This window comes from Pomacea canaliculata, linkage group LG9 (assembly GCF_003073045.1).
Source record: "Pomacea canaliculata isolate SZHN2017 linkage group LG9, ASM307304v1, whole genome shotgun sequence".
In the NCBI taxonomy this organism is placed as follows: Eukaryota; Metazoa; Mollusca; class Gastropoda; order Architaenioglossa; family Ampullariidae; genus Pomacea; species Pomacea canaliculata.
The window spans coordinates 5,997,715-6,017,044 of record NC_037598.1 but is presented as its reverse complement, the minus strand read 5'-3'; the positions used below and the strand labels follow the sequence as shown (position 1 = coordinate 6,017,044).

At 38.9% G+C, this 19,330-nt stretch overlaps 2 protein-coding genes and 1 non-coding gene across 3 annotated transcripts; 2 read left to right on the top strand and 1 right to left on the bottom strand.

The window, feature by feature from the left end:
* Positions 1-8,735: 8,735 nt before the first annotated feature.
* Positions 8,736-12,433, top strand: LOC112572349. Its single transcript, XM_025251977.1, has 3 exons — positions 8,736-10,280; positions 10,701-10,883; positions 11,503-12,433. The coding sequence occupies exons 1-3, from the start codon at positions 9,950-9,952 to the stop codon at positions 11,742-11,744; spliced, it is 756 nt and encodes a 251-aa protein (XP_025107762.1). The 5' UTR covers positions 8,736-9,949; the 3' UTR covers positions 11,745-12,433.
* Positions 12,434-13,401: 968 nt separating this feature from the next.
* LOC112572489 lies at positions 13,402-17,482 on the top strand. Its single transcript, XM_025252194.1, has 4 exons — positions 13,402-14,146; positions 14,466-14,857; positions 15,285-15,464; positions 16,314-17,482. The coding sequence occupies exons 2-4, from the start codon at positions 14,533-14,535 to the stop codon at positions 16,544-16,546; spliced, it is 738 nt and encodes a 245-aa protein (XP_025107979.1). The 5' UTR covers positions 13,402-14,146; positions 14,466-14,532; the 3' UTR covers positions 16,547-17,482.
* Positions 17,483-18,513: 1,031 nt separating this feature from the next.
* Positions 18,514-18,585, bottom strand: Trnap-cgg. The gene has a single exon. It is a non-coding gene; the product is annotated as a tRNA-Pro (tRNA).
* Positions 18,586-19,330: the final 745 nt, after the last annotated feature.

The following is a 19,330-nucleotide window of genomic DNA, read 5'->3' as shown; positions in this document are numbered from 1 at the left end:
ACCGTTCGGTCGGCCCGGAAGTAGAAGAAGCAAGGGACATATGCGTCATCTTATTTTCGTAAGGGAAATAACAACCCCATTCCCCCCACCCTTCTAATTCTAAACCTTCTAATGCTTAACCCTACCACGTGATGATGATAGTAATAATATTTCGTCGTCGTCGGTGTCATCAGTTCACCTCGTAAGGATTTTTTTTTTTTTGACAGCGTTTGTTTTCTTTTCTAAATAAAGGTATACTAGACATGTGGATGAACGCAAGTCTCAGAGCCTCGGATAACCGCTGGCTGTGGTCTGATGGAGAGACCCTCGACCTGACGCATCCATTGTGGCTGCCAGGAAGGCCACTAGGTGGTGGAAAGTATTGTCTCATCGCCGTTTATAACGCAGCTAATAACAGCTACTTGTACAGTGACGTGTATTGTGACACACGTACAAGTGCGTTCGTGTGTGAGATTCTTCTGCATTAGGATGGAAGGTTGAGGTGTGGTTGGTACCCTCAACCTGTAAAGACAGGACTGGATAGAGGTGATAACGACTTGTAAGAATAAGGTGTGATACTATCGTATGCAGGTTTAAGAATGCAGGTGTTGTGAAAATTAAAGTAGTAATAACTTTTATCATACATTTCCTTAGTATGCGTCACATTTTCTTCTATTTGTTTTCCTTCTTCTACTCCTCTTTTGATTGAAATGTCGTATACTTTCTGCATTGTCTGGCTTTAACACCTAGAAATGTAAATATTTAGTATTGCAAGGTATGTCAATAGCTTCTTTAATGTCTGTAATGAAATCATTTTATTTATCGTGCTTAAAGTACTAGCATTAAAGTCTTTCTTTGAATAGATGTTTCCTGTATTTACACTTGAGGGCTACGTAAGACACCTAGATAAAGAAAAAACAACTACCTTAGAAAACATGCATGGGAAAGGAGGAATTGATTAATGGGGTTATTAAATTGCCATGTGCAGTATGTTTTATGTCGAGAAAAGGGTTGGAATATAGTATCTCAAATGAGCTGTTATTTCATTCAATTTCTTGGTAGCTATAGTATTACAATTTACCATTTGGTACTTTTGCTTAAAATAGTTTTTAAAATAAAAGCATTTGTTCGTGTATTTATTCATTATCTTAATTCCTTGTCGTTTTGCCACGCTCTACTGCTTCTTCTTTCGGGTTTTCTATAAAGGAAATAAACTAAATGTTCTGAGAGCACTGTGCTACAGTCTCGCATATACCTCTGCAGTTACATTTAGACGAGATATAAAAAACCAACAAAAATCAGAATTTAAAAAATAAAGGAAATATGTTAAGAAATCAGCTAACAAAATGATTAACCTGATTCACAAAATATTTTAAATCTTATAAACACTAAATGTCCCCTTCCCTTTCACGATTAAGTCTTTCATGACAGTTCACTTTTGTAGCAAATGTCATTAGGATTTTTTCAACTTTCACCACAAATATTCAGGTAACAAAAAAGGTGTTGCTTTATATGTGTGAAGGAAAATAATCATTCACCCTGGTCCATATATAAATGTGTAAACCACAAAATAATTCACTACACATTTCAATTGTTTACAGAAGTTAAATTTTATCCTTGTCGCCGATTATTTCAATACATTGTTTTTGGGTGGGTTTTTTTCTTGATTTTTGTTTTCGTTCTTGATGCTCGTCGCTGTACTAGGAAGACTTGCTCACCGCTGCTAAGGACAGGACTAAACGGCAAACTTTGCAAGACCCTGACGACCCCGTTTTTAGGAATTGTGGGAGGCATAACATCTACCTTTTTGCCAAGAAGGCAAACATAGTCCAGCCTGGTCGCTTTGATTTTTGAGAAAAGGATTTTTTCCTTTTCATTCCCTGCTACTCTTAAGGACGGATAGATACTCTCTTTCTTTCCCTTTTCTCCTATTTTACCACATCGCCGGCAGGAACTGTTTTGTTTCTAAATTGATCTGTCTGCTTTCATTATATTCTGGTGCCATTCTGGTTTTATCATAAGATAAGAAAATCATTAGAAATTATTGACCGATAGAGGGTTAACAACTCTTCATAGTTTCTTATCGCCAAGGGAGGAAACGAGTGATCGTATGAGAACAAAGGGAATCGATTGTGTTTTTGTTCTCTCCCGTGGAGAGTTATTCTGGTTTTATATATATATTACCTTCAATATTTTAAACGAAAGAGACAAAAAGGCAAAAAGACCGGCCAGCAAGTAAGATAGACGCTCGGCTGTTTATTTTAATTTTTGATCCACATTTGTTATTTATTTATCGGTTGACCCTCTTTCACTGATCAGTGGCCAGTAACTCGACTCATCTGTTCATTTGCATAGCGCTTTCCCCAACATTTACGATCAGATTGGTCTGAGCGGCATTTTTCATTGCAGACTGGTCTGTACTCCACACAAAGCTTACTGTGACAGCTCCACATTGTGAAGCAGGTGGAGGAAGGCCATCAGAATTTGAAGTCAACACTGGCGATACGCAGATCTCAAATCTAAGTAATGGCAAGATGGCTCAGATGTGACAGTAGAAATAAAATGGCACAGGAAATGATGAACAGTGGTGCAGACACATAAATCCATCCTGAAACATAGCAAATGCCATAACAGATGAACTGATGAACATTAGACACTAAACTTCACGCAGATCGACGGACATATATATATAAAAAAAGTGAGTGAGAGGCGTCACCCTCGAGGCAGTTAGGCAAAGGGACATCACTCTCCAATCAGATGTTGTTTTACCCCCTGGAGCCGTAATTATGAAGCGTTGGCAAAAGTTCTCTCAGGTCAAGAAATCTGAAGTAGCATCCGCAGCATTTTGACACTGCTTCATAACTTTCAGAAACGACTTACTCACTTCATAACACATGCACGAACGCACACACACAACGAGACCAACTCAGCCTCTCGGGAAGTTGTAGGCTGTCAGGTCTCGGCGAACCATTTAGCGGTTAAATATCAAGAACCTCAAAAAACAATAGACTTGCAATAACTTTGTTGCTTAGTAACTTTTATTTATTTCATTTTTTTCTCTTTGCTCAAGTCCTCAGCTCCACTTCCCCACAAATTAGAGTCAATAAAATGACAACACAACAGACGATAAAATCCTAAGCTTTTGTACCTCCATCTGCGCGAGAGTTCACATCGTCTGCTCTTATTCCTCTTCTTGTTGGTAGATAAATCAGAAGTGAATTTGTGCTTTGGCCCCGTTGTAGAAGGTAAAGTGATAACATTTATCTGCAAGCAGTTCAGAGAGATATTTTTGATTTTGTCTGTGTTACTTTGGGGACTGAAAATTTTTTTAGCATGCAGAGAATGTATAACATAATAGAAGAAAGTCCCGCTGTGAAGTCATGCCGCTAGTCTCTTAGATGTCTTGAAAATGTCTTAAGTGTGGAGTCAACGACAGAGGGAGGAAGAAATTTTCGTTTGTTTGCTTGCTTTCGAGTGTACCAAAGGAAATGATGTCCTCAATGATGTCCTCACAAGGAAAGAAGCCATTTTGCTTTTCAATTTTGTACGCAGTGAGGTACTTTGTATAGTAAATCCTGGTGCAAGAAAATTGATAACAGTCTAAAAATTTCAGTTTTGAAGTGCAAATACACACAAAATCGTTGCTGCTTTTCACGCTAAACTTACAACGATTTTGTTTTGTTTTCGATGTTGCATTCGATGGCTGCATTCCTAACTGGCGTGTCCGCCAAGAAAATCGACCCATGATGCTTGTCGTAATCTCTCCTGCATCCCCATCTTTTTTCTGTTTGTTGTATTTTTGAAGGGACGAATAAGAAAACACTGAATAATGAAGGGTTTGATCACATTGATGCTATATTTGCCCGAACTGAAACCAGTTATCGTGAGCACTCGGAAGTATTCGTGGAGCTTTGTTGAGGGTAAGCTTGGGAACGTTAGTGCTACCTCTTCGATTCGCTATTGTTCGATAAGCTCTAGCTCGTCACAGACAGGCCTGCAGTGTTTGCACAAGAGGTGGTGGGAGCAGCCCAAAATGTTCTCGAGGTGATCGACCAGCTATTGTAAGTGACCTGCCCGTAGGTCACGAATCACGCAGCAGACCAGTGATTCAAATCCCGGAACATAAATAGCCACTGAACCAGACATGGGAACGCGCTCAGAGGTGCACCGAGTGCTGCAGTGCAGTGCTTTTATGTGCGGAAGGCCCGCGTGTCGAAACATCAAGATCAAATGGAGTCAGAAACAAAGGAGGTGACGAGAGGAAAAATCGCGGGCTTTTAAAGTTTCCAGAACCGACGGAGGGGTTAGATACACACCGCGTACGTATTCATTTTTTACTTTATCGTCCTGTAATAATAATAATGAAGTATTTCTATAGCGCATTGTCCTGCCGGCAACAAGATCAAAGAACTTTGACAGAAAACGATCGGCTTGACGATATCTCTCTCGCCTATATATATATACACACACACACGCGCATATACATACCTAATTATATATGTCTGAAATATGTAAATAATGTGTGACATATGTGGACAATGTGTGTCAAATATATCGATAATTTGTGTGGAATATTATATCATGTATCTAATAAATATTTAATATTGGTAAATATTAATTTTAATTGTTTCTTTTAAAGAGCTATGGCCGAAAACATTTTGGTGCTGCTGTGTTTTAAAGGAAAAAAATCGAGAATTCTTGGTTTTGATTCTTGTTTTTTTTTTGTTTTTTTTTTGTTTGTTTGTTGTTGTTTTTGTTTGTTTTGTTTTGTTTTTTTGAGAGACGCTGTTCTCAGTAGGGAGGAACATGTGGGGCCGTAGTCATGAACCGATAGAAAATCATTTTTCGTTAGCCTGGAGCTCAAGGAAAAGCGTTTAGTTTTCGTAGTTACGATACCACGTGCAGACCTCGTGGACACTAGTCCACGTTTCTTCCCCCCAGGGCATCTTTGCCACCGCTTTATAACTACAGCTCAGGAGTAAAACATTTATAGGGACTGTGCACCACTTTATAACTTCGGAAATAAAACAGTTTTCCTTGAGTTCCCCATGTTGCCCCAGGTCAACGGCTGTCCCTCGCTTCACCGAGGGCATAAAAATACGATTTTTTTCTTTTGTCTTTTAAGTGAATACCAGGTCCTGCGACACAGGTCTTTAACTTCAGAAGATAACAATGATAAAACCTTCTGTTCGTCATCTCACATTTTCTGCTGGGTAATTTGTTTCTTGCATGGAGAAAAATAAACAATAAAATAGCAGTCTGTTGGTGCGGATGTTCATTTCTAAACTTAGACGCAGACGATGATGGTGACGAAGCTTGTTGATAGAGGCAGTGGTGTAGCCCCTGAGGAGTGCTTTTGACCATGTGTGTTGGTCTAAATGTTGTCTTCAACCAAATATTTCAGTCCAAAAGCAACAGTTAAAAGATTTCTCCGTCAAAGAAACCGCTTGCATATTGCGAAGCAGGTTATTTGCTGCTTTTATTTTCTTCTTGTGGGAGAGATATTTGTCTGCAGGAAGAAAAAAAGACTATTAAAACATGGTTTCATAGATCACATTTCAGCAAGAAAAAGTAAATAAAAATTCCACATATTTACGTCAACTGCAAGTGTTCTTTAACATAAAGAAAAACAAAGGGCACGTGCTTTATCAAGGATACCAGGGAGAAGAAGAAACGTGGCACGTGATCTCCGAAAGCCTTCAACATTGATGATGGTAGGAGGCCTGTTACCTGGTACTTAGGTCTACAGAAGCTCAACAAACCACACGTGTTCTAAAGTTTCCAACACATTAGCACATCAGACGCTTTGATTGAGTCATTCCAACCAATCAGCAATCGGCAAACAAACAATAGTTGTTTATCCCATTTAGCCAATAGACACGCATTACTTGCTGTTGGTCACAACCCGCTGGCTTGTTGCTTCTCATTTTGATTGCCCCGAGGATATTCTCGCAAAAACATTCTCTCATGGCTATATCCGAATCAACTATCAACTAGAAGGAGACGAAAAAGACAGAAAAGAATGGGTGGTACTTGAGGACGTAAAACCCAGAGAGAGAGATAGAAAGGAGAGAAGAGAGAGAGAGAGGAGACAGATGGAGAGAGAGAGAGAGATAAAAAAGAAGCATTCATTATTTATAACCTTCTTCATCAAAAGTGAACACAAAGTCAGAGAAAGAGGTCAGGACTGTTCAGTAGTCTGGCTCATTCACACTTTCAGCGAACCTTTGTCCAACGGTCATCACATAGAGGTGAGATACAGTCGATTGCCATTTGTTTTTTCATTATCTATTTGATTCCATGGTGACAAAACTGTCAAAGTAAAAAAGAATGCGAAATCGCCTTAGGTAGAAGCACTTTTCACTCCCAGAATCATCAATAACTGAAGTGTATCTGAAGTGGTTTTTTTATGGTGGGGCGGGGGGAGGAAATAGCTTTTCTTTCAACATTCTGTTGAATCTTTCAGCGATAGCAGTCTTAATGTTTTCATTTTCAGTCACAAAAAAGACAACATTTACTATTTTCTAAAGTTTCTAAAACATTTTGTCGTTTTATCTTTCTGTTCTTTTGTCCTTTTGCAGCTTCACGGGTTTACTGCATGGGAGAAAATCTTTGAAAGGCACTGTCTGTCGTGGGTCTTTCTTTTTAGAGTTTCATTCTATGAAAGTTGATGAAAAACATCGATGCTATGCTGTAAAAAGCATACTCGTCACTGTATTACTTTCTTTTTCAAATCATCGATCACCTCCACTTGAGCCTGGTGATCGATTTCAGCCACCACAGACCGACAACGAACAAAGTTGTAAAAGAGGAAAACTGGTTTATGAAAGAGATAGTCGTCCTGACGACTCAGCTCTTCTTTTATGACAACTGCTTTTAACTTGGAGACGAGAATTAATACTGCAGCTCCCCCTTCCAAACAAAACAAAACAAAAAACAAAACAAAACAAAAAAAAAAAAAAAAAAAAACACCCAGATGTATGGTATATAATAGCTTTGTCTTAGCTAGGTCGCTTCCTTCTTTTGTTTATGAGCTATCTTCAGAATCTTTTGGTCTCCAAACGACAACCTTTTGCTAAACATTTTTAGTTTTCTTTTATTCCCCCCCCCCTTTTTTTCATGTGGTCCATGTATGTATTGAAATACGATGAAGATGAGAACATGATATATTCGAACTTTCAATGGACTACATTTCTCTCTGTAGATGGATATTTTTGCGGTGGAAACTCGAGAGGAGTTGGCGATGAAACATCAATACTAATGTACACAAAAGTTCCTTGCGAACAAAACATCAGGATACAGTGTTGGCACCACTAACACACCGATACTGCAGTCGGCATTATTACAAAAACATTTTCAAACTGTTGTGGCCCAAACAGCGAGCTCATAAATTTGTCATGGTGGTGTCAGAGAAAGAATGGAGTGGAGAAGAGGATGAACAATTCCCCGATGCCCATTGTTAGTTAGATACAGTGTCTTAAGACTTTTGCCACGTGTATAATCCCAGCCTGCCTGGCTCCGACTGGCCTCCGAGTCCTCGCTAGTGTCACGTGTCCCGATGTCTGGGATGACCTTTGGCATGGTCTGCGCATGCGCATAAAGACAAAGTTCATTACTGTTGATCACCTACACAATAAAACAAGCTGTAAACGGCAATTCGCATGCATATGGCGATCAGAGACTTGACACCGGTCATGTAGTCCTTGGCCAGTCTCTTCAATGCCAACTGATCGCATTACTCAGGTAATTTGTCGTCCACACCTGGTTTTATTGTACAGGGGTAATTTTCCAATACTCACCGCGTGAGTTCACACCCTCCCAAATACATTTAATTAATTTTTTCATTACAATACTTACTACTTACTAATTTTTACAACGCCTCTGTGACTCATGCACCAGCGCAAGCTTTGAGCGAAGAAAGAAAGAAAAAAAAATACAGCACGAGAAAAAAACAACAAATAAAGTTAGGCTTCAAAAAATGCTGCAAAGCTGTGGACTTTGCCTTACGTTTGCTGTGTATATTACTTTACTAACCGACATGTAGGTATTGTCTATAGTAAACTTGTAAGCATACTGTTATATACAGGAAAAATAATAAACAATTACAATTAATTATTAATGCACGGGGTCTGGAATGGTCGTCTGTCTCGGGGCCCATGCTGGCTTTTGGTGGCCGTCCTCTAGGCTCGAGACGTACTGTGCCCTTTGACCTCACACAGCGCTTCGGTGACTGAGGAAACCCTCTTCAATGTACTGAGAGAATGCAGAAGGTTCTCCCTTTAAACTATATAATTATACTACTCAAAGCTGTAGTAAACCTTGTATGAATAAATAATAAATATTTGTTGATATACTATAACTTTTTATTTTATTTGAAAATTAACCTATCAACAGAAGGTCTTCCGAAGATCTATTCATCCATTCTTTGTCTGTCTGGTTCTCCTAAATTATAAACTGTTTTGAATCGTCTGTTCGTAAAAAATTATTCTGTGAGAAGTCTGAGCTACATGACAGTCTGTTGGAAAGGTGAATGAACGACGGCAATCGATGAGCTTACCTGGCACAATCTGTTATCGTCATCCACTAGTCTCAGCGAGAAAGAAGGATAAGGACATCATCATCGTTGTCGTCGTCATCATCATCCCCACCACCACCATCATCATCATCATCCGACCGGACACATAGCCAGCCGGCCTGCCGCCTGGAGCCGAACAGCCAGTTCCTGGCCTGGGGGAGGGGGAAGAGGGATTTGATAGGAGGTCTCTCATTGGACGGCCTGACCATTCTTTCACATTGACCATCCAGTTCTTGAAAACATCGAGCATGACAGAGCGTCCTCAAATGAAAGTTTCAGACACTACAGTTGGGAGAAGACTAGTCATCAGGTTGAATTATTGCCGAGTTATTTCTCTGTAATAAAGTGCTGCAAGAGACGTTGTTGCTACAGCAGGAACATTCACAACATTAGGAGTTAAAATGTAGCAGAGGGACCGATTGACCGAGCGGCACTGTTTGGGAACCACACTGTCAAGTGCAATAAAGTAAAACTTGAAATCACCTGATGAAAGTCAGTTTGTAGCTGGGTTAACCTCTAAGGACCCCCATTACAGTTTCTCTTTGTGTCCTTCACCTCAGCAGCTCTTGAGGAAGATTGACTTATTGATGGCTGGCTTTCCGGGTGTATGGAAGTTCACCCGGGTGCGTAGACAGCTTCACTCACACAGGACACGCTTCAGTGCTGCTGCAGAAAAGTAATGAATTTTTATGTCATCCTTTTTGTTTCTGAAACAGCACTGAACTGTAAAAACACAGAAGTTGACATTATGATTGGCTAATGAAGTATTCATAACGTGTAATACCTCAACGTTGACGTATGTAGCAAGAAGTAAGCTAGCCAGGTAAATTGTTTTCAGCGGCAAAAAGCAGTCAGCCATTGTGGACGATTCTAGCGGCAATTGTGTTCTGTCAGAGAATAATTTGTGGACAAAATTTTGTGACAACTGACACACTAGGTAGCTGAGATGCAAACCTGCCTAGGATAGTGTTTAAAACCTGCATGTGGATATACTAAAAAAAAATAAAACAAGTGAAAAGTGTTGAGAAACAACTGCGTGTGGATATTCTTGAAAAATCGGAGTACACGAGAAGAGCGCGTGAAGAAATAGGATTTCATGGGGTTAGTGTTGAGAAGCAAGACTGTACCGGAACAATGTTGAGAAACAGAAACGCATACAAGTGGTGTTGTGAAAAGTTTGTTTCGTTTTCGGAATTCTGAATTAAATTGTTGACAACAACTGATTGATGACATTTTAATGGCTAACTAACGTTGAGAATGTATTTGAGACTGATAAACAAGACAAAGACAAAACATGAATGTCACTGTGTGATTGTTCTCTTGCAGTAGTTTAGTCTTGCATCAAAGGAAATTGAGACACGAACCGTCTGCATCAGAAGTCACGATCCACAACGGATGTCATCCATGAGATGGTCACGTCTGACGCCACCTGGCGGCTGTCTGTGCAGCCTCTCGCTGCTCATCATGGTCTGTACTTGTGAGGGAAGCATGGTGTCGAGGACATGGACGAAGTTTTTTATAGACAGCAGTGTGTTTAGAATGCAGACCTACTCCAGGCTGGTCACAGCGCCGTCTCGTATCATGTGTGCTGACCTTTGCTCTCTCACCACCGCATGTCACGTCTTCTACTTCCGCTCGGACACCGGCCACTGCTTTTTGTCGCCGACACTAGGAAAAGGCAACTCGACGACATCTACACCACTGACTCACGTCTACTTTGATGGAGGTTAGTTGCGGTTTTCTTTTTTCTAGATTTTACCAAAACTCTATCAATCACTATCATATATTTCATATATATATATATACCAAACTAAACCTGTTTATTTTCTTGATTTTGTAAAAGTACTATTGTCCCATATAAGTAGCTATTCAAATTAATTGATTACTTTTTAACTCATTCAATAAGGACGGAAGATTAAAACTCATTTACATCTATAGGCACAATCTTAGGAAGACCATAATGGAACCCATCACAAGCCCGTTGCCATGGATATAAACGAGTTTAGAGTTTGTCGGTCCTTTTTTCGTCGAAAAGGTGGAACCAGGCATGCTTCTTTCGCAAACATCATAGCTAGAATTTCAAAAAAACCTTACAAAAATCGAATCCTCAAAGTATTCAATGTCTCAGTCATTCTCAATGTTTCAGTCACGTGTCCCTACAACAGCGACTACCAGTTGTTTGGCCTCACTTCGTGCATGAAGCTGAGTACCGCGACTGAGTCCATCGTCGCTGCAAGAAAGTCATGTGATGCCGATGGAGGGAGCATCGTGACGATGAAGACTGTTGAGAAATCCACGTTGCTGTATAACCTTTTCTACAAGACGACAGGTGAGTGAGTTTAATGACCTGTCACTTGTCAGAGAGTGGTTCCTGACTAGCTTCTGGCTTGTAACATGTCTGAATGTCCACAGTATTAGTAGAAACCTGACTACCAAATTACAGTCATTTGTATACTATCAAAACTACAGAATTTTTGTAATCAAAACTGCGATTTTCGTGGAATAAATGTAGACTGAAAGAAAAGATAATAAAAACGCACGAGGAACAGACATACTTAAAGGAAAACACATAAAAATAATATACTTTCTAGGAAAAACAATGAGGCTTCCATCACTGATTCTGTCGTGTCCATTGATGATTTTTGTCAAAGAAGGAACGTGTTTGAATAAATAGCTTGACGAGTTTACAATTTAATGTAAAGTATTTTACAAAAGTGTTTTATCATTTCTGACAATAGACTGTAAACTACTTACAGTGACAGCCGAAACGATATTGTGATCTGTGCTGATAAAGGGCAAAGTAGTTAGGAAAGATGAAATTTGGATGACGAAGTATTAAGAAAACAAAATAGTCACTAGAGATTTCTCTTACCAAAATAAATTCCAAGACAGTGCTAAAACTAGAGAATTATTATACACTTTATTGTTCCTTTCTGTTGTGAACAAAGGTATAATTTCCATGTGGCTGGACGCCAGCGATGCTGTTCAAGAAAACCGCTGGGTGTGGGCTGACGGAGACACCTTTGACCGGACACATCCACTGTGGCGGGTTACCGATCCAGATGGCGGTACGGCCCAAAATTGCTTGGCTACCTTTGATTATTCGGGAATCTACTACTACGTGTACATCGATACTTACTGTGCATTGACCACTACTAAACGATATGTATGTGAAATTCTAATTAAGTAGGATGTAGCGATAAAATGTATGGAAGGTGACTGTAGAAAAATATGAAGATGGACATTACCTAAATTAAATATCTGACAGAGGACTATAAAAACAACATTAAATCTGCTTTTTCATTATTATTCTTTTTCCCCTGTCCTCTTCTAAAGATATGTCCAACAAACTCTAACATATCATTGAAAAGGGCAAACATTTTATCGTGTTTATGTCTTTATATTTATATATTGCTCAAATACTGATTACAGAACTTTTGAGAGAACTTATTTTTAAAGCTGTAAAAATTAAGGTACAATGATTGATTTGTGTTAGTTTGACGCATATGATTTCTGTATTGCAGATTATACTTACATCCATACTTATTTTTCAATGTTTTACATCAAGAAAGTTTTCTTTGTACTCTAACGTGTCTGTCACAATACGAAATAATTGTTAAAGACTGAAGATGCTTAACTTTCGTCTCTGAATATGTTTTATGGGTGATGTACTTATGACTTCTCAGAACTGTTAGTGTTTAGTGGGGCGTTTGAAGTGTTCTCTTTATTTCCTTTAAGGATAGCTGCTAGGAATACCTGGCTTTGCCAGGTTTACTTTCCATCGCGAACTTTTCCGTTGGTATCCCCTACTAGTAAAGAATAAAGGAGAGAAACCTCTGTTAAAATTACCATCTTACAGTGTTTCTTTTCAAAAACAATAGTAATAAAAATTAATAAAATAATGATGCATTTGTATCTTGTGTTCTATTCGAGGTTAATTTCAAATTTCATTAATTTTTTATTGCTTTTGAATGCTTTGTTCTTTCTACACATTTCATTGATTTCAAGCAGATAAAGATACGCCTGCACACACACACACACACGTAGAAACACATACACGTGCACATACATACACCTACATATCTGTGTCTACATATGCTTGTCTTTGGCTCTTTGGTCGGAGAGGTAGTTTATTCCTTGATTGAATGGTTCCTTGATTTATTGAGTGGTGGATGGCTGGGTGGAACGGTCGATGGATGTAATCACATGGCGCAATCATATCCAACACACTCAATGCACTTGCAGAAATCTTATAATGTAATCAATGATTTTTCTTGTTTTATCTCGAGAACAGAGCATGTGGATAAAGAAAACAAGATTTTATAAAATCATCACGCAGATTAAACATCTCGAAAACTTCAAATACGATGAAGAGCTAAAGTAATTAGATATGCAAAAAAGGTTTTCACTGGCAAAACATGCGATGTCCAGCAGTCTGCTAATGGAATCCACCGTAATTGATAACCTATGCGAATGCGTTGCTGAGTTGCATGAAAATAAAAACATAAGCATCACACACACACACACACACACACCCCTAGTAATGTTACTTCAATTACCAAGTACAAAGTCTGTGCAATCACAAATTATTTTTGTTTTATTTGTTTAAGGTAAATGTCATTCCTCCTTTTATGTTTGAATGTTGGCAGTATTGAGTATGAGCATGCACTCAGTGACATGATAATTAAGAGCAGCCAAACATAAGTCTAACATAAAAATGCTCATGTGAGTGTTTAGTGCATTTGAAATAGTAGATTATTAATGTCACAAACATTGTGTCGACTTCTACAGCATAGGGACTTCAACAACATATGGTTTGGGTCGGTGGGTGAGCTAAAAGATGAGTTCATCGATATATATATATAGTCGAGAGTAGGTAGCCACCGACTACTGAACATAAGTCATTGATTGCAGGACATGTTTCTGTTTCTGCACCCTGGTAGGTAGATCGAAAAACAGATAAGTTCCAGTCTTCATATAAAATATTCACGAGGATCAAACATCTCAAGAACTTTGAGTGTAGCTTGAAGAACCTAGAAACCTAGATCGCACAGCAATTCTTTCTAAGACAAGCGACTAGTATTTAGCAGTCATCCAGTGTACTCGATTTTATTTGCGATTACGTTGCTGGGGAGGATAAACATACACCACAGACATAAATAGGAGGCAGCCGACACATACAGCAGCCACAGCAAAACACAGTCCATGTGGATAGTTTTGTTACAGTGGTAAGTCCTGGCTTTCACTGTTGTTTTTTCAGAACTCAAGCAGATAGTTGGCTGGGTTAGACACAGTGGAAATGATTGTTACAGAAATTTGGTGAACCCTCTAGGCATTTTGAAAGAAAAAAGCAGATAGCTAATACATTATCAGTGTGATAACCACTAATCAATGGATCGGAACTCGTTGTTGGTCTTTTTGTTGTGTTTCATTGAGAATCTTAAAACATTTTACATAAGGGATTAAAAGAACAGCTTAAGGAAAGTAGACATCAGTTCCCATTTCTTGAGCTTTCCTCAGTTTCTGCGCAAAAGCGTTGTCCTGGAACAGGAGGACAAAAAAAGGTCAGCAACAGAGAATCTTTCTTACAAGGTGAGTTGAGGTTACTTATCTGAATAGTGTTTTATATTTGAAAAGAGAAGCTGTAAAACATAAATCATGATTGCATCATTGAGGAAATTTCAATAAAAAGTTTTTAGAGTAAAAATATTTGAAAATATAGCGTTTATTTAAATTAAATGTATTGAATAATTGATGACATTTTAATAAAAGGTATTCACTATCAAACAATTAATATCATAAAATATTACTTAAAATATAAAATAATGTAAGGAAGATGATAAAAGAAGGAAAGAAAAAAGACAGGAAGTGAACATATTCTGTAATCGTTTGTTTCCCTTTATTTCGTCAGAAGACAGCAGCACACATCTGACGCCAGCCATCACATCAGGTGACACCGTCTACATCTTACTCCAGCAATGGGATTCTTATGTCTTGGGTGGGATAGCAGTTGTCTAGCCTGCCTCCTGCTGCTGACCACGGTCTGTACGTGTGAGGGGGGAGGCATGGAGGTGAGGACATGGAGGAGGTTCTCTGCAGACAGCCAGGTGTACACCATACAGACGTACTCCAGGCTGGTCACAGTGGCGTCTCGCATCACGTGTGCTGACCTTTGCTCTCAGACCAGCGAATGCCACGTCTTCTACTTCCGGTCGGACACTGGACTCTGCTTTTTGTCACCGACATTTGAAAAGCGCGAGTTAGTGGCATCTACACCATTGACCCACGTCTACTCTGATGGAGGTTGGCTTGTGTTTTAGTCAACATAATAAAAGATATACTTCTCTGACACACAACACGAAGGTTTGCCTATAAATCGCAATTCCAAATAAACGGAGCAACTTTTTATGTATTGTGTCGATTTGCTTGTATTCTTTAAGATTTTTTCCCAAACAAATGACTGTTCGAATTAACCTGTAACCCTGTTAAGAAGTTAGTACAATTTTTGTATTCAAAGCACATTTGTCTGACTACGCCTAGTTATCAGATAACATCACCTAATGCTGCATAGTGGAATACGTAACTACAACCATCCAACCGATATTTACATCCACGCTACACACACACACACAGCGTCTCTCGAGAGAAAGAGGGAAAGAGTGAGGGAGACAGAGAAAAATAAGAGAAATAAATGTGTTCATCACTTTGACTATCTAATTGTTTCTTTCAGTCATATGTCCATACAGTACCTACGAAATGTTGGACATGATTTCGTGCGTGAAGCTGTACACATCAGCAGAGGACATCACTGTTGCCCGACAGGCCTGTGAGGCAGATGGCGCTAAAATTGTGACATTGAAGACTGTGGACAAGTCGTCGTTGCTCTACACTTTTGTCGAGGACAGAGCAGGTAACTGAATCTAGGATCCTGGACTACATGTTTGGCTTCATTTTTATCTGACCACTTTGTTTCCACTCAAGAGAGTGAGCGTTGTAGTCTTATTCTCCCACGATTTGTTTATGTGCTAAAATTAATAATTAAACTAATTGATTAAATTACGTACAACAATAAGTTTATTAAAAGTAATGGTAAAAGTTTTTTTTAGCAAAAGCATATAGTATGAATAAAATTCCTTATAAGTAATTGAAATATAATGTCTAAAGGGAAGACAGAACTTCATGTCCTCACAAAAACGACGGAATTTGAAAGTCTTTCATGCGACTGAGAACAGCAATGACAAAAGGCGAGACATGGTGACAATATAGCAAGGACAGGGGACAGGTGGACATAAGAGATCAACATGATTAAGATAAAGACTTGAACAAACCACAGCTGAAAGACATCGACAGTTTCAAGTACCGTCATATCTAAAGATGTCCACTTAGGGCAGACATCCCCTTCACAAATTTAGTAACATTACCATCAATGACTAGACTTAAGGGGTTTAGCACATTAGCTTTTCTACTACATACCGACTTTGTCAATCACGAGCAATCAAAGGCTAAAAACCACATTACTGAAACACTCATACCTATTCACCTACCCCCATCCTCTGACACGTTCAGAGAAACAGAAAACTAGCAATGGGTGGTGGTAGTGGTGTTGAAAGTGGGGTATGATTCTGTACACCCGGCATGTATATAGTATAGATACATATCATATATAGTATGTGGTGGTTACAGCCACGTTAACCACGTTCTCTGGTTTGAAGTAACGGTTTTGCACTGTGCTCATAAAGACATTTTGTTGTTGTGAAAGGTGGACCTTTAGACATATGGCTGGATGCGAGTGATGCCGTTGAGGAAAACCACTGGGTCTGGGCTGATGGAGGCACCCTTGACCTGACAGATCCAATGTGGGATTCTACCGACCAAAATGGTGGAATCAGCGAAAACTGCTTGATTGCCTATTATTTCCCAGGAATCTACAACTACAGTGATGTTCCCTGCGACTATCGTTTACCGTATGTGTGCGAAATTTCTTTTAAGTAAGACTAACAATAAGATATTCAGTCTCATTTCATTATCTCGCAAACCCTGCCTCTCGCCACCCTGTGACAGAGAGGATTTCCCTCAATGTTACCCTCTACTTATGGATGATAAATTCTCTTTATGTCGTCCCCGATAATAATACATGAAAATAAGATTCAATGACAGGATGTTACACTGTGAAAGGTATTCAAAATACGTTTATAGTTACATTCGTCCTTTTTTCTTCGTTTCTTCTTATTCTTGTCCTCCTCTTCCACCATCACATAACCTCCATTCATCCTTTTCTTCGATGCCAGCGTCTTAGTTATCTTTAACTTTATTTTTCGCCCTCATAGGTCTAGATTAGCTTAAGATATTTCTCACGAATTAATGTTACACAGATTCCCTAGGAACAGCTCTTCCGTATGAAAAAAATAATATTGGATCTGGTAGTTCAGTTGCATAACTGTTGCCTCCTACATCATCAAGATGGCTTTCGGTTAGTAATTATTTCTTTTGAGTGATTGTTTTCCTTATTTTCCTATTTTATTTAGTATGTCTCTTAAAGTATGCGGTATATGTCTTATATTATTGTATAGGTCTCATACATTGGATGTATTTGTGCTTTATGTTTATGTTTAAAGGTTTACAGAAAATTTTTTTTGAATTTGTGCTATGTGAAAAATCTCTGATACAATTCTTCATTGTTCAAAAGGTTTTTCACATATTTTAACGCTTCTTTTCTTTATTAAATTCAATATTTTAATTTAAAAATACATTGTAATCAATGAGCATGGTTAGCACACTCTCTTAGCATGCTTCTTGTTTTACCTATTTACAGCAATAATAAAGAAAGACCCAACAAATTTATTCCTTTATTCTTCTTCGCGGCAGAGAATGAAGTCACGATTCAGCCACAGCTGGAGGCAAGAAATGGTTTCCTTTACCAAATACTGACATTCAAAATTACTCACTCATGTACCATTGTATTTCGAATCAATAATTGATTTCCCTCACCCTCTTCCTCCAATATTGGTTGTGGCCACGAGCCTATCTAAATAAAGCAATTATATCATTGTTAGTGTCACAAAAAATACACACATCAACCGACGGAAGTAATAAGTAAACTGTCTTATATCTATTAAAAAAAAGCACAGAAACCCTACACGATTAATTTATGGATTAATTAAGTTAGTGATTAATGGCTGTCTGGACGTAAGCTTCATTCAGCTTTGTTCGACATGTTTGATTGGTTTGAAGAAATCTCGCCTACAGTCATTGATTTTACTGCTTGTCTTAGTTTTTGAAACAGCATACGGATTTAAAAAAAAATTCATTTGCTGTTGTCTCATAACGTATTCACTCTAATCAAACACTTGGATGTCGTAAAACAGACCTAGAGGAACTGAGACATGTCATAACCGACAGTTTTACATCGCAATCACGCGATGGTTCGCAGCCAGTCAAGGCACGGACAAAGTTCGTGATCAAAGTGATCGATGCAAACTGCAATAACACATCTGGGACCTAGGACAGTAAGGGGCAGGGGTCAATATGTGGCACCAGCAGGAGGCCGAAATGCTGAAAAAGACTGCAAGGGGACAGAACTGCGGGAAAAATACAAGGGGGCATAATCGAGAGGCAGACCTGCACAAAGATAAGAAGTTGGACAGCACAGGCCGGGAAAGTGTAACGAGGAACAAGTTCTAGAACGAGTTACGTATGAGATGTGTGACAAATGGGCAGTTTGATCTCTTATCTACTGTTTGTTGGCATGCTACAGTCATATTTATTATTAAAAAACAAAACAACAAACTGGCATGTACAGAAGAGATGTGAAATGTACCAAATAAGATGAGAAGAAGTTTCAACACGATGCTAGAAATCAATATAATATATATTTGTTTTCGTATATTGGTAGGTATGATTCTGAATATATCAGGATTAATATTTAATAAAATAATAAAAAAAAAAAAGGAATCGTGCCGGGGCTCGTCCGGGAGTCGAACCCGGGACCTCTCGCACCCGAAGCGAGAATCATACCCCTAGACCAACGAGCCGCTGCATATACAATGTGCACACAACTGCATGTGCAGTTTATCTTCTCCGCCCTGGCGACAACACACGTGGGTGGTCAGGCCGGTGCTGGGGCAAAGACACGTGCAGCCCATTCTCCCATTACCAAACCAGCAGGTGATACCATATGATGATTAAATTAATACAGTTCCTAGTATTACATCTCACTCCTTTCCACAGTTACATTTATGAACAAGTAGGAAGATCTATGCAGCCATGTGACCTTCACTACACTTTCTGGGTCTGACCACTTCTGGTTCTGATGTCGGTGGGATGCAGTAGGTGACAACGTCTGTGTTTGGTATGAAACGAGTTGTCGTTAAAACATTGATAACGAACTTGCCTTCAAGTTTAGTTAGTTTTAAATGCCTCACCATAATTGTTTCTCGTTCAGCAAACAAAAACATTTGGGGACTAATATGGACGCGAAAATCTGAAGGAAGATGGATGTCTCTAGTTTCGTTGGCATCAACATTGTCTTTTATTTTCAGACATCTTTATTCTACCTGTAAAGGTCTAGTGGTGGGTCCTGTCGCGCAATGGATACTTTCTGAATACAAGCGTTCGCCCACACCTCACTACAACACAGTAAATACCTCAATATGAATTCAAGAATGTAATTAAACAAAACAGCATATATATATATACACGAATAGTTCACAAATATGTTTAAACGTAACCTAAAAAAATTAGCTCTCTCGCTGTCTCTCCACACAGGTAGTAATCCCA

Bases quoted from the DNA above. Each gene is read 5' to 3' on its own strand.
- LOC112572349 (XM_025251977.1), top strand. From the start codon at position 9,950: ATGTCATCCATGAGATGGTCACGTCTGACGCCACCTGGCGGCTGTCTG. The intron at 10,281-10,700 runs GTTAGTTGCGGT...TCAATGTTTCAG, and splicing joins TCACGTCTACTTTGATGGAG to TCACGTGTCCCTACAACAGC. The intron at 10,884-11,502 runs GTGAGTGAGTTT...TTGTGAACAAAG, and splicing joins CCTTTTCTACAAGACGACAG to GTATAATTTCCATGTGGCTG.
- LOC112572489 (XM_025252194.1), top strand. From the start codon at position 14,533: ATGGGATTCTTATGTCTTGGGTGGGATAGCAGTTGTCTAGCCTGCCTC. The intron at 14,858-15,284 runs GTTGGCTTGTGT...TGTTTCTTTCAG, and splicing joins CCACGTCTACTCTGATGGAG to TCATATGTCCATACAGTACC. The intron at 15,465-16,313 runs GTAACTGAATCT...TTGTTGTGAAAG, and splicing joins TTTTGTCGAGGACAGAGCAG to GTGGACCTTTAGACATATGG.